At 41.3% G+C, this 13,717-nt stretch overlaps 2 protein-coding genes across 2 annotated transcripts; both read left to right on the top strand.

The window, feature by feature from the left end:
- The first annotated feature begins 3,712 nt into the window (after window positions 1-3,712).
- Window positions 3,713-5,293, top strand: LOC115155930 (major histocompatibility complex class I-related gene protein-like). The gene is made up of 2 exons (XM_029703020.1): window positions 3,713-3,844; window positions 4,046-5,293. Exons 1-2 carry the CDS (start codon window positions 3,787-3,789, stop codon window positions 5,068-5,070), a joined length of 1,083 nt encoding a protein of 360 aa, XP_029558880.1. The 5' UTR covers window positions 3,713-3,786; the 3' UTR covers window positions 5,071-5,293.
- Window positions 5,294-6,262: 969 nt separating this feature from the next.
- Window positions 6,263-13,427, top strand: rgcc (regulator of cell cycle). Its single transcript, XM_029703021.1, has 5 exons — window positions 6,263-6,481; window positions 6,799-6,972; window positions 9,834-9,944; window positions 10,474-10,536; window positions 12,543-13,427. The coding sequence occupies exons 1-5, from the start codon at window positions 6,448-6,450 to the stop codon at window positions 12,548-12,550; spliced, it is 390 nt and encodes a 129-aa protein (XP_029558881.1). The 5' UTR covers window positions 6,263-6,447; the 3' UTR covers window positions 12,551-13,427.
- Window positions 13,428-13,717: the final 290 nt, after the last annotated feature.

Here is a 13,717-nt window from a genome sequence, read left to right on the forward strand (position 1 = left end):
CCCTTTTTACTCCAAACATAACGATGGTCATTATGGCCAAACAGTTTATTTTTGTTTCATCAGACCAGAGGACATTTCTCCAAAAAGTACAATCTTTGTTCCCATGTGCAGTTGCAAACCGTAGTCTGGCTTTTTTTATGGCGGTTTTGGAGCAGTGGCTTCTTCCTTGCTGAGCGGCCTTTCAGGTTATGTCGATATAGGACTCGTTTTACTCTGGATATAGATACTTTTGTACCTGTTTCCTCCAGCATCTTCACAAGTTCCTTTGCTGTTGTTCTGGGATTGATTTGCACTTTTCGCACCAAAGTACATTAATCTCTAGGAGACAGAACGCGTCTCCTTCCTGAGCGGTATGATGGCTGCGTGGTCCCATGGTGTTTATACTTGCGTACTATTGTTTGTACAGATGAACGTGGTACCTTCAGGCATTTGAAAATTGTCCCAAGGATGAACCCGACTTGTGGAGGTCTACAATTTTTTTCTGAGTTCTTGGCTGATTTCTTTAGATTTTCCCATGATGTCAAGCAAAGAGGCACTGAGTTTGAAGGTAGGCCTTGAAATACATCCACAGGTACACCTCCAATTGACTCAAATGATGTCAAGAAGTTTCTAAAGCCATTACATAATTTTCTGGAATTTTCCAAGCTGTTTAAAGGCACAGTCAACTTAGTGTATGTAAACTTCTGACCCACTGGAATTGTGATACAGTGAATTGTATGTGAAATAATCTGTCTGTAAACAATTGTTGGAAAAATTACTTGTGTCGTGCACAAAGTAGATGTCCTACCCGACTTGCCAAAACTATAGTTTGTTAGCAAGACATTTGTGGAGTGGTATGTAAAACTTCCGACTTCAACTGTATATTATCCATGTCCTTGTTCAGCCACGACTCAGAGAAACATATTACAGTTCTTCAGGTCCCGTTGATAGGATAGTCTCGAACAGAGCTCATCCAGATTGTTCTCCAGTGATTGTACGTTCGACAATAGAGTGGAGGGTAGAGGCGGATTATTTATTCACTAAAAGTTATTTTGTCAGGGTGTCCACACGTCGGCCTCTCTTATGGCGTATTTTCCTTTTACGAGTTTTGGGGATTAGGACCTGGTCTGTTGTGAGCAGTGTATCCAATGCTGCCGACTCACTGAAGTAGAACATCATGTACAAAAAAAGTTAAGATAAGCGCAAAAAAATACACAAAATAGCAGCTATCCATTGCAGCATCATTCTATAGACAAGCCTCAGGGGCGGACTGGGACCAGAAATCGGCTATGGCATTTTTATTACACCGGACAATTTATTTCCTTGAGGCCCCACAATGGCCCACATTGTTCTCAAGGCCCCCACACCAGCCAATTTTATTTGTTAAGGCCCCCATTATTAGCGAGATGATTATCATTTTGCTAAAAAAAATCCAAGTAAGACAGGCCCACTTGGCTAGAAATGGACCAGCTCATCTAGCATTTGCCGAAATGCCAGATGGCAGTCCGCCCCTGGTCAGCATGGAGATGACAGGGAGTTACTATAGCGCAGCTGTCTAGTTTTCATGGCTTGGGCTCTGGACACAAGGCCAGATTGTGACATAATTTCCTTAGGCAAGCTCTCAGAAATCATTTGACATGAAATGGCAATTGGATCAAATCAAACAGTGATACTAAACATAAGAATCCACACAGGAGAGTTTTTGTAACATGAGAGCCTAATTTAACAAAAGAATAGCTTGGAACACACAAAATACTTTAATAGGCAGACCGAACATGTTTTTTCTCCTAAATTATCATAATTTAAATCCCTAATTCTGTTTGAGAAACAGTTTATTGCAGATTTGTCCAATGACAGCATATACTAGGTGTTTGCCAAGAAAGTGAAAGTGTGTAAGGCTTAGTGAAAGTGAAAGTGTGCCAAATTATTTGAGAGCTGCCCTAGAAGCATATGAGCGTACAGAAAAGTATTGAACACATTCAGAACCATGGCAAAACTGTGTTTCTTTTTGATTTTGCTTTCACTTTACACCATCGTAAACCCAGGTAAAATGTACTTTTTATTCTCTGTCATATCTCATTTAGTATACATCTTGATTCTAGGAGCAGTGTGAGCACCAGCCTAGGTGGTGTTTAGTACCATACTGTAGACCTCTTGGGGATCTTATCCCGGTAATGGGATTCATTGTCAAGTGACCATGGCGGGGAATTCAAAACTGCAAGAGTCTAATCATTTCAAATACTCAAACAATCAACTATTTTCCTCCATTTGAAAGATACACATCTCCTAAATCTAACCACGTTGTCCGATTTTCAAAGAGGCTTTACGGAGAATGCATAAAGTTAGGTTATGTTAGGAGAGTACATTGACAATAGCTGTGTGTAATGTTTAGCCAATTCAAAGAAGGGCATCAACAGAGACAGAAAACCAGCTAGAAATATGCACTTACCTTTGACAATCTGCATCAGATGACACTTATAGGACATTATGTTATACAATACATGCATTTTTAGTTCCATCAAGTTCATATTTATATCCAAAAACAGCATTTACAGTCGCGGTGAAATTCTGAATTTTTTTCGCCTCGAATGCTCCGAGTGAATTCAGCGTTACAAATTACGGAATTACTATTCGAAAACATTGGTAAATTATAATATTGTCATTCAAAGAATAATATATTATCATCTCGTAATTGCTACCGAATGGCCAGATCTCAAAATAACTTTACTGGGAAATCACATTTTGCAATAAACGGGGTACTATGCTAAGAACAATTGGCTAGGCTATACAGGTTAGCAGCATCTAATATCGATTATAACATTGTAAATATCCCCTTACCTTTGATTATCTCCATCAGAAGGCACTGCCAGGAATCCCAGGTCCAGAACAAATGTGGTTTCTTTTGACAAAGTTCATAATTTATGTCCAAATAACACCAAGTAGTTAGCGTTCAGTAGGCTCCCACAAAACGTGGTGGGGGGGGGGTGTAAAATCACGCCGAAAAGCTAAAAAAACCTAGTAAATAATCTATTTACGTTCGTTCAAACATGTCAAACGTTGTTTAGCATCAATCTTTTGGTCCATTTTTAACGTGAAACATCAGTAATATTTTCACACGACCTATCCTGTGTCTAGAAAAACGTTTATGAAATATTCTCTCTTCTCATATTTATGCGCAGGCGCGAAAAATGAAGTGACGACATGTCAACTTCCCTGCATTCTAATTTGCTCTCTGTTAATCATAGACGCTTCAAACAACTTTATAAAGATCGCTGACATCTAGTGGAAGCCGTAGGAGTTGCGAAATGAATCATTTCCCACTGTGGTATCTATAAAACAATGACCCTAAATAGTACAGTCACAAAATTCACATTTTTTTTGATCTATTTTTCACAGGTTTTTGCCTGCAATATGAGTTTTGTTATACTTACAGACACCATTCAAACTGTTTTAGAAAATTCAGAGGGTTTTCTATCCGAATGTGTTAATAATATGCATATCCTAGCTTCTGAGTTGGTGTAAGAGGCAGTTAAAAATGGGCACATATTTTTTTCAAAATTTCTCAATACTGCCCCCTAGCCCCAGCAGACCGAACATGTTTTTTCTCCTAAATTATCATAATTTAAATCCCTAATTCTGTTTGAGAAACAGTTTATTGCAGATTTGTCCAATGACAGCATATACTAGGTGTTTGCCAAGAAAGTGAAAGTGTGTAAGGCTTAGTGAAAGTGAAAGTGTGCCAAATTATTTGAGAGCTGCCCTAGAAGCATATGAGCGTACAGAAAAGTATTGAACACATTCAGAACCATGGCAAAACTGTGTTTCTTTTTGATTTTGCTTTCACTTTACACCATCGTAAACCCAGGTAAAATGTACTTTTTATTCTCTGTCATATCTCATTTAGTATACATCTTGATTTTAGGAGCAGTGTGAGCACCAGCCTAGGTGGTGTTTAGTACCATACTGTAGAGAGTGCACCCAAAACTCCTAGGAAAACCGAGTAAAATATTTTCAGGAGCTTTTCAGACATTGTAAAAATATTCACTGATCTTGTTTTCACATTCAGGATCTCATTCTCTGTGGGCATTCGCAACTTGTATCTCAGGAGAAGCACCTTTCCCTGAGTGTAGTGTTGTGTTGATGCAGGATGACATTCAAGTTGGCTACTTTGACTCCAACAAGGAGCAGTTTATCCACAAGGGACCTTACGCCCCAGACGAAACGGAGGTTGAAGAAGCCCAAGATGCAGCTTATGTGTTTGGACACATGTTCCTCAGCATGAAAAGGCGACTGTCAGACCTGAGGTATCGCTTTAATTCCACAGGGAATATAGATGTTCAGCAGAGAATGGCTGGCTGTGAGATGTTGGATACTGGTGAACCCGGCCTTATTCTGTCCACAGATGCTTTCAATGCAATTTTAGCTGATTTAATATATTACAACATGACACATTATTCATACAATTCTGGAAACCTACTGTCGCCATGGAGTGAGGTGCATCAAACATATGCAAAATGGCGTTATCAGACCATTTACCTCCCCGTTTGCATAAAAACACTGAAGAGATTTCTGGAGAGATTGAAGAACTTTGTGATGCGTAAAGTGCGTCCCAGAGTCAGGCTCATACAGAAAGCCATGTCAGGAGGTGCCCGTGTGAGCTGTCTGGCGTTTGGTTTTTACCCCCGCCACATCAACCTGACCCTGCTGAGAGACGGCCAGCCAATAGTAGAACAGGAGATGGCTGGGGGCCAGTTGCTGCCCAATGGAGACGGGACCTACCAGCTGAGAAAGAGTCTGGAGGTCAACACAGAGGAGCTGAGAGAGAGACACAACTACACCTGCTCCACCTCCCACCTCAGTCTGGACAACAAGCTGGATGTCAGCTGGATACCTGAGTCTGGGATGGACAGAGTGGGTCTTTATGTCAAGTCAGCTCCACTGGCCACGGTGGCCATAATTATTCTACTCAGCATTTTCGTTTGTGTAAGGAGGAGAAACACGGCTGGCTCCCAGACATTGTCACAGCTCTCCAACGCAAATGATGCCCAAGTGGCTGAGCAAATTAGCCTATCTTCACATTCTGAGACCTGATATATTTGCTGCTGCCACTCATGCAAAGACTTCAAAGTGAAAAGCCAATACAATGTAGGTTGATCTATATTATACAGTATATAGCTTAATGAAGACAAGTATTTTTATGATGCAGTGGTGCATAAGCAATCCGAAAATGTGTACTGACAGTGCTATGATGTATGTATTGATTTGATATGTAAAAAAAGTGTTTTGTACTGCATTAAAGATCCATCAAAAATCATCATGAGTTTGGTTAATTACAAATGAGGGGCAGGAAATCTTACCCTAGAACAAAAACAGAATATCAGAAATACTGTTTATCCTACTTATCACACCGTATTTCACATCAGATACCATAGGATATGAATATTCAGTCAGATTCTTGATGTACTGTATTTTATTAGAGGGGCCAGCTTCAGGGGCTGCAACTCTACTTCACACCACATGGTGTCGCTCCAAATTAAAATTAGCCTACTACCAGAAACTCAATTCGGTTGCCGGATTTATGTGTAATTCCAGTTCCAGTCCGTTCTGACAAAGACCACACAAAGATATTGAAAGGGGATACCGCACAGAGACCGTAGTCTATTTTAGGAATACATTTCATGCTATGATAGGCCACAAGATTAAACTTTTTTTTAACTTATGAATGAGACTATAAACAAATCTTGAATAAGATCGGGATTGTCCACATTTCAAATAATACATTGTTAAATAAATTGTTCATTAGTTTAATTAGTTAACAGTGTTTTACCACATTCTGTTCAAAAACTGCCCAGTGATAGAAGACGGAAATCTCAGGGTCAGGGATATAAATAAAACGTGAAAGTATTGCACGTACTGTACGCCCGGTAAGCATTACATCTTTGACCGCTTAGTGACACACAAGTTGTTTACAAACACAGTTACCGGGGATGACGCGAGAGAGCGGAACATCACCATAGGAATAGAAAACGGTCACTGATAGGCCTATACCTAAAATCATGCATGTTGCGTTTTCTCAATTCAATTCAAGGGGCTTTATTGACATGGGAAACATATGTTAACATTGCCAAAGCAAGTGAATTAGATAATATACAAAAGTGAAATAAACAATAATAATGAACAGTAAACATTACACTCACAGAAATTCCAAAAGAATAAGAATTTCTCTCTCCCTCCTCTCTCTCTCCCGCCTCCTCGGAGTCACCCCCCCTGACGTGGGTAAGGGGAGAGTTTAAAACCAGTCTTGAGACGCAGGACTGTCAGAGGGACAGCGCTTTGCTTTAGCGGACCAGTAGTGGACAGGAGCACACAGAGTGCAAACACGTTGTTATTGGAAATACCCGCGGAGTTTACTTCTTCCCGAACAAGTTCATTATACTGGATACTTTTGAGATTCACAAGACAAGAAAAATGAAGTCTCCAAAGTTGAAGTCTCAAGGCAAATGTAAGTTAGACCATCTCATATGTTGTTCTGTCGACTTCCACTGGACAATGCACTGCACACTGACCAGGCACGGCGTTATCGGACCTTTCAGAAAGGGAGCCATGAACTTATGTGAAACCGTGCAAGTGTGGTTCTTATTCAACAGCTGTTACAGTGTAACAATGTTTCAATCTAACATGTGTGTTGCACATATTTCAATGACACAAAAACATAGACTGTCGATAGGTTGCATGGGATAGGCTAAATTAATAGCGAGCTATTTATTTTATTAACCAGTCCAGTATAGTAACAAATGCTTATTCCCTCCGTTATTTCAGCTAAATTCCTCGAGGAGGATGATCTGTCTGACGTGCTGTGTGAGTTCGACGCGGTGATCGAGGATTTCACTTCCCCGATGGAGAAGAGACACTTCCAGTACGACGAGCACCTGAAGACGGTGAAGAGACGGAGCAGTGCCAGCGTCAGTGACAGTGGCATCAGCGACTCAGAAAGTAAGTGAACCTTACACGCACAGACACACACACAGTTCTCCTAGTACCCCGAAAGACAGTGTAGCAATTGTGCTGGAATGCCTGCAACAGGGTTTGAACCAACGACCTTGCAGCTACAAGGCCTGACAGACTGCAATTACATAGCCTACAGGGCGGCAACAGTAGCAGTAGAAACATTCTCAAGCTGTGACAGGACCTATCAGAAGCCTAGATATGTTACTGTTTGCACTTTGAGGCTCACAATTCCCTTTACTCCGTATAGTGGCAGACTGAATTGCCATTCGTGCTAGATTATACATTGTCATGTGTCCCACAAGTGCTCTTCCCGGTCTGCTGAAAACCTATAGCAGGCGGACACACACACACACACTCCCTACAGCCACACACTCCCTGATAAGCATCAGTGTTTGACTTGGAACTGGAAACCTTCAATTTCTCAGACAGACCATGCCTCGGTGGATGCCTCTGGAAATGCTTTCTCTAACCCTAACCATCCTCACTCAGTGCAACTGAATGAGTGGTCTCCCTCCCTCCCTCCCCAGATCAGAGTATCTGCCAGCCTCTCGTGTTTAGAATGCCTTCTCACTAACCTACATCACAGACTGACAGTTCTGTTATTGTTTCCCACTCTGAGGTGCAGCTCTCTTTCAGCCATCCATCCATCAGTCCTAACACACAATAGCTCTCCCCTGCGTGAGACAGGTCACTCTTCAATGCACTACCATGGAGAGGACAGGACCCAACACAGGAATCCTAGACCTAACGTTTTTACACTCGTCTGTAGATAACATGTTCTGGTAACTCTTCACATTAGGTTCCTCTGAAAATCTGTGTGCAGGAGTTATGCTATAGTTATTCTGTAATTACTCAAGTTAAAAACGTTAACTGAACCTATTATTACGTAGTCTTTCAGTTATTACTAAAACAGATCAATGAAATAGTAACTCTCTCTGTGAATGCCAGGCCCCGGTCTTAAACATGCAAAACTGGACACGATCCTTCCTAACTCGTTCTGCAGACGTGGAGTTTGTAGAACACACTACAGAGCACCATGAAGTTATCCTTTCACATCTTCCTACAGAAATCCCAACCCACTCACATGTGGTTGGGAAATGAAATCAGTGTTCGCTTGGGGAGCGGGAGCATATTTCTGTCTATGTGTAACTGTGTGAGGTTATCACATTTGGGTTAGGGCCCGAGGCCTAGCGCACACACACACACACACACACACACACACACACACACACACACACACACACACACACACACACACACACAAACACCCCGTATGGTAATGCACTGCTTGACGTCTGGGAGACTTCATAGCTGCTTATGACAATGAAATCTAAGCGTGTATAGGCTATCACAGAGACATGGCTGGCTTGGAATATGGGGGCTTGTGTGCCAAATATGCAGCAGTAGCTCAATCTAAATCCAAGATCTCTGGACCTAGATCAAGGTTTTGTGTGTGTGTGTGTGTGTGTGTGTGTGTGTGTGTGTGTGTGTGTGTGTGTGTGTGTGTGTGTGTGTGTGTGTGTGTGTGTGTGTGTGTGTGTGTGTGTGTGTGTGTGTGTGTGTGTGTGTGTGTGTGTGTGTGTGTACTTGCATGTGGTGCTGAGAGGTGGAGGTCAGGGGTTACTCTAGGTATGTGCTGTACATCAGAGCCACTCTGTCAGGGTCCAGTGGAACTCTTGAGTGAGGAGAGAGAGAGAGAGAGAGAGAGAGAGAGAGAGAGAAAGATATTTTGAGGTTTGCAGGTTAAGCTGCTTATGCTGTAGTAGTTAGCCTCATACTCCTAGTCAGACCTGTCAAGAGTGTTAATACATGGATTAAGTAGCAGACCAGCAGACCTCAATCTAAGCAGGAGTTGAGAAAGGAGTTCCTTTAGATTACCTTTGGATTGGAGACAGCACAGGGAACTGAATGCATTTCTGTTGAAAATGACCATAGTAAAACAACTCGTTTTTGGGACGTCTATCCATCTATAGTACCCACCCTGACTTTATAACATACTTTATAGTCGGACAAAACTGAGCTGTGTAGAATTGAAATGAATTCCACTATACTGCCCATTTCTATATTGTACGGAGGAGAAACAACTGTTCTCTTACTCTCTCCTTCTCCCAACACCATTCCTTTCCTGGAAAAAAACAAACAGTGATACAGATCTGTCGTGTTCTGTGGCCGGCTGAAATATCTACTGGCGGAATCAAAGTGTTCATTATGTCACTTATGCAATCACATAGTCAACGCTTTGACCACATAGGGCCTGACTTACCCAGTTTTACCACTGTGGGGAATGCAGGAGGGAGAGGGGTAACGTGTGTGTGTGTGTACTAGACGTGGCAGAGTTAAATCAAGCACACACTATTTATCACGCAGGAGAAATATGTCCCTCTCTGAGTTAGGGTTAGGGCTACATCTCAATAGTTAAATAGAGAGCTAGAGAAAGAGAGATAGAGAGAGAGAGAGAGAGCCCAGCTGTTAAACAGCGGTATTTTGTTTTGGCCCTGTTTGAGGGGCCCTCATTGACTTCCCACCACCCTCTACTCATGTCCCTGCTCTGACCCTTTCACACTAACCAGATGACTTCTGTCAACTTATGAGTTAGGGAACCCACAGTCAGTCTGCTAGTGTGTGTGTGTGTGTGTGTGTGTGTGTGTGTGTGTGTGTGTGTGCGTGCGTGCGTGCGTGTGTGTGTGTGAGCAAGTGTGTGTGTGTGCAAAACATATGGATGTGGCAATAGGCCCTACAGCTGCTTCAGGCATACAGAAAGGTGATCAGTCTTTTAATCTCTCCCTTTCTCTCTCTCTCTCTCTCTCTCCCCCTTCTCCCCCTCTCTCTTCCTCTCTCTCTCTCAGGTGCTGAGTCGCTCAACAGGAACAGCTTCAGTATCAGTGATGAGAGACTGAACTCTCCCAATGTCTTCTCTCCCTCTCCCACCTCCCCCCCACCTCTCACATCACCCAAAGGTGAGCCTCGACCCACACACGTATGCACGCGCACACACTCGCAGACACAAAAATGCAAGCATGCAACACACACAACCGTCAGCATTCACACCTTTACACACACACGTCATTCTGCCTACAACTTTTCTAAACTGTATGCAAAGTCTTGTCCCAGTTTGACAACAGGAGGCATTTGCCAAAATGCAGCTCAGTATCACTCCTGTTTAGACAGAAGGATAGATGCAGGATTAAACATGACATGTTTTTAGGAGAAGTCAAATGTTACAATAGGCAGACCTATTGCCTTAGGCTTAGAGCACCTCAGCTATCCTCAGCTATTCCAATAGGCCACCTATTAGCTTATTAGCGTTCAAGTGACTCATTCTTCTTATTTAGTGTTGTAGTAGGTATGTGTATATTTGCAGTAGATAATGCCATGTAATGTTCAGTTCACATAATACATGATGCATTTTCATTTGAGGTTATGCAATTGCAGGTGGACAATACAGTTCTACTCTATCATCTGACCCGCTCTCTATGTTGTTTACAGCCAAACTGGGAGACACTAAAGAACTGGAGGACTTCATTGCTGACCTTGACAAGACGTTAGCAAGTAAGCTCTAATAGCTTACACCATTCACAGTACACTGTAGAAAGTAACTGCCTAACTCATTAAGGACATTAAGTAGTGGCAACTCAAACATCTCCAATGGTCAGTAGAACTCAAATCATAAAAGTAGTACTAACTCAGATGTCAATAAGATTTCTTATCACTTAATGTTTTTGAGTACTGTTAACAAATATTAGGTGATTGAAAAAATATAACTGTATTTATTTATGTTCCGCTAATCTAGTTATTCCATTTCTAGAAGTTATTGTGATTTAATATTTTAAAGTCAGTATAACATTTATTAAAAACTAAGTTGATCTTACTTGATTCTATTATGTTTTACGTCTTTACTTAAAATAATGAAGTAATAGTCAGACACATTGATATTTCAGTAAAAAACATGATTTATCTGTGTTGTGCTGATATAGAATTATTACGTTTTTGCAAGTTATGAATACTTTATAGTGCCACTTGGCTTTGATTTTAGAGGATTTATGATACTTGTACACAATGCTGTAGGCACGTTCGAAGAAATAAAAATACATTTCTAGTATATAGTATTAAGCAGTTTATGGTGCTATGAGATGTAATTGATCATGATGAACAGATATCAAAACCGTCGGACAAATTGATGTTCAATAATGAGACAAGCCATTCCCACCATTAACAAGGTCATGTGCACCGGTCTTAATGACAGAGCTTACAGCTCTATATCCAGTTACTGATATGAGTACTGTGCTCAACAATGCTGGCTAAGGTGAGTTAAAATGACAAATCGTCAAAGACATAAAACAATGTTAAACATTAAGACGCGATCACTGAAAATGACTCATCAGAACGACTTACTACTTAACCTTGAACAAAAACTGTAATGAAGGTTAATCATTTAAGTAAAGGGGACCCTACAATTTAATGTTTACTACAACAAATATTCATGTTCAAGTAACTTCAAGCATTATAGTTCAGAATACATAATACAATTTAATGCCAAAAAGCTCATAAAACACAAACCAGTTAAGTATTTACAACTTCAAAAGATAACAATATGGGTGGTGATGATGTGACTTTATTACTTTAAGTATTGAACACTGAAATACTTTGAGTTGGTTTTAGGCAACGGGTTTCCACAAAACAAAAATGGTAGCAGAACAAATGACTTATTTTACAATGTACTCAGTCAAGGGAGTGTGTTCTCTATGCTAACTATGTTAGATATGCTAACCACCAATACATGATTGTCACGCCGTGCTGTTTCTCCGAAACAATAAGCTCTTAGCTGTCAGCTCTAAACAGGGTTGGGGTATGGAAATGTATGAGGATGTATGGATAGACCATGTAAGGCCTCGAGGGAAAGGGAAGATATCCCTTTCAGCTGTCACTCATGTCATTATGTCTTGACACACACACACACACACACGCAGCAGCCTATGTAAGAATGTAACCAGAGAGAGAGCCTAGTTTATGTGGCGGGTACAGACCAACATAGCTCAGTTTATTTGTTTTGGACCGATCCTTTACTACAGTAGTCCAGAGTGTTGGAACTTGCATCAGGGCGGTTACATTGGAATGTGCCCACGTAAAACCTGGGATGGAATATCAACTGTAAACGTTAGCTTCGGAATTGGAATTACCAATGGAAGTGTTCCGGTGCTTTTCTTAACCAGGCGGTTAGAGTACTGAATGTTCCTCATTCAAACCAATGGGACGGTTAGTCATTCAGTCACATTTCGCGATGGGACAGCAAGCCACATAAAGTAAAGGGACAGTCAGTTATTTGTCATTCAGGTTAAGCAGAGCCTGACATTTTTATTAGGGACTGCAGTGTTAATGATGGCTGCCAAGTAAAACTGACCACATCTCCTAACTAAGAATAGTGTTGGACTGCCAAAGAGCCAGAGAGACTACTGCTAAGCACTGTGTGTGTGGGAATTTGTCTGTCCGTCTGTCCTGAGGCACGTAGAGGAGTCTACAGTCCATTACTAATCAAACGTCTGTCTGTCTCTCCTTAGGCATGTGACACGGAGCCGGAGAGAAGTGGCAGAGACCCTTTTTTGGAGAGTAGCCATCGCGAGGAGGGGACACCCTGTCCAGCACCCCAGAACACACACACATCAGGAGTGTTGTGAACATAGCACAGGGACAGTCACAGTGACCGTCAGACTTGCTGAACAACTTCATCTCAAGGCTGTGTCCCAATATTATAAGACAGCGTCATCTCCTTGTCTCCTTTCCTTCTCCTCGTCTCATTTCCCTCATGATCTGAGCTGATTGGACTGGATTGTTTTTTCTAGGTTTGCACGGTAATAATGGGCAAATCTGAAATGGAACCTCATGTTCTATTGCACTATTTGGCATAGAGTGATATTTCGTACGCAGCCCCAGTTTATAAACTATTAGCAGTCATGGAAGAGAGGAGACTAGAGGAGACTAGGAGATTAGGAAGGAGACAAGGAAAGGAAGCTTTGTAAAAGTATTGGAACACTGTTAGACAGACAAACACCATCTCACATACACGGGACAGGCTGTGCGTCCTTTATACAAAACTTGAGCTGGAAGAGTATTTAAGAAATAGCTTTTTACAATATAAGTATATTTGTAATTGTATAGAGCTGGTCATTGTAAATGTATCAATAATACTTTTTTGTGAAATATATTTTTGTATCTATGTGTAAATAATAATTGTTTCAAATTCTATTGCCTTGGTATTAAAAAGCGTATGATAAGTTTAAGGTTTGGCACACGTTGACTGAAGTTGAGATGTTTGATGCTTCTAACGAATGCAAACTAAAATCTGGATTAACTCTGAAAAACTGGAATGCAACAAAATGTATTGAATACAGCTAATATCAATTGCCTACCAGAGAATATTAAAATGAAATATTGTTGTTTTAAAATATCTCTTCTCATTTTTACCCCCTGCTTGCTTTATTGGTCTCCCTTTTAACAAGGCTATATTGGGGGGAGTTTGAGTGACAGCTGGTCACTGGCCACCGCCTTGGCACTGAAGGACTGTGTCCCTCTGTGTGCCTGTCTCTATGACTTCTATGAGTGGTAGTCAGTGACCTGCTGTTGGTGTCTGTGCAGCTCTGTACACAGCTCTGTGGGGCGTAGACAGACATACTGAAATAGACATTCCAATTCCCAGGGCTCTTGTGATCATTACTCAACCCTTCAACAAAGCTAG

This window comes from Salmo trutta, chromosome 20 (genome assembly GCF_901001165.1).
Source record: "Salmo trutta chromosome 20, fSalTru1.1, whole genome shotgun sequence".
Lineage (NCBI taxonomy): Eukaryota > Metazoa > Chordata > Actinopteri > Salmoniformes > Salmonidae > Salmo > Salmo trutta.

Bases quoted from the DNA above. Each gene is read 5' to 3' on its own strand.
- rgcc (XM_029703021.1), top strand. From the start codon at position 6,448: ATGAAGTCTCCAAAGTTGAAGTCTCAAGGCAAAT. The intron at 6,973-9,833 runs GTAAGTGAACCT...TCTCTCTCTCAG, and splicing joins TGGCATCAGCGACTCAGAAA to GTGCTGAGTCGCTCAACAGG. The intron at 9,945-10,473 runs GTGAGCCTCGAC...TGTTGTTTACAG, and splicing joins ACCTCTCACATCACCCAAAG to CCAAACTGGGAGACACTAAA.
- LOC115155930 (XM_029703020.1), top strand. From the start codon at position 3,787: ATGGCAAAACTGTGTTTCTTTTTGATTTTGCTTTCACTTTACACCATC. The intron at 3,845-4,045 runs GTAAAATGTACT...TTTCACATTCAG, and splicing joins TTACACCATCGTAAACCCAG to GATCTCATTCTCTGTGGGCA.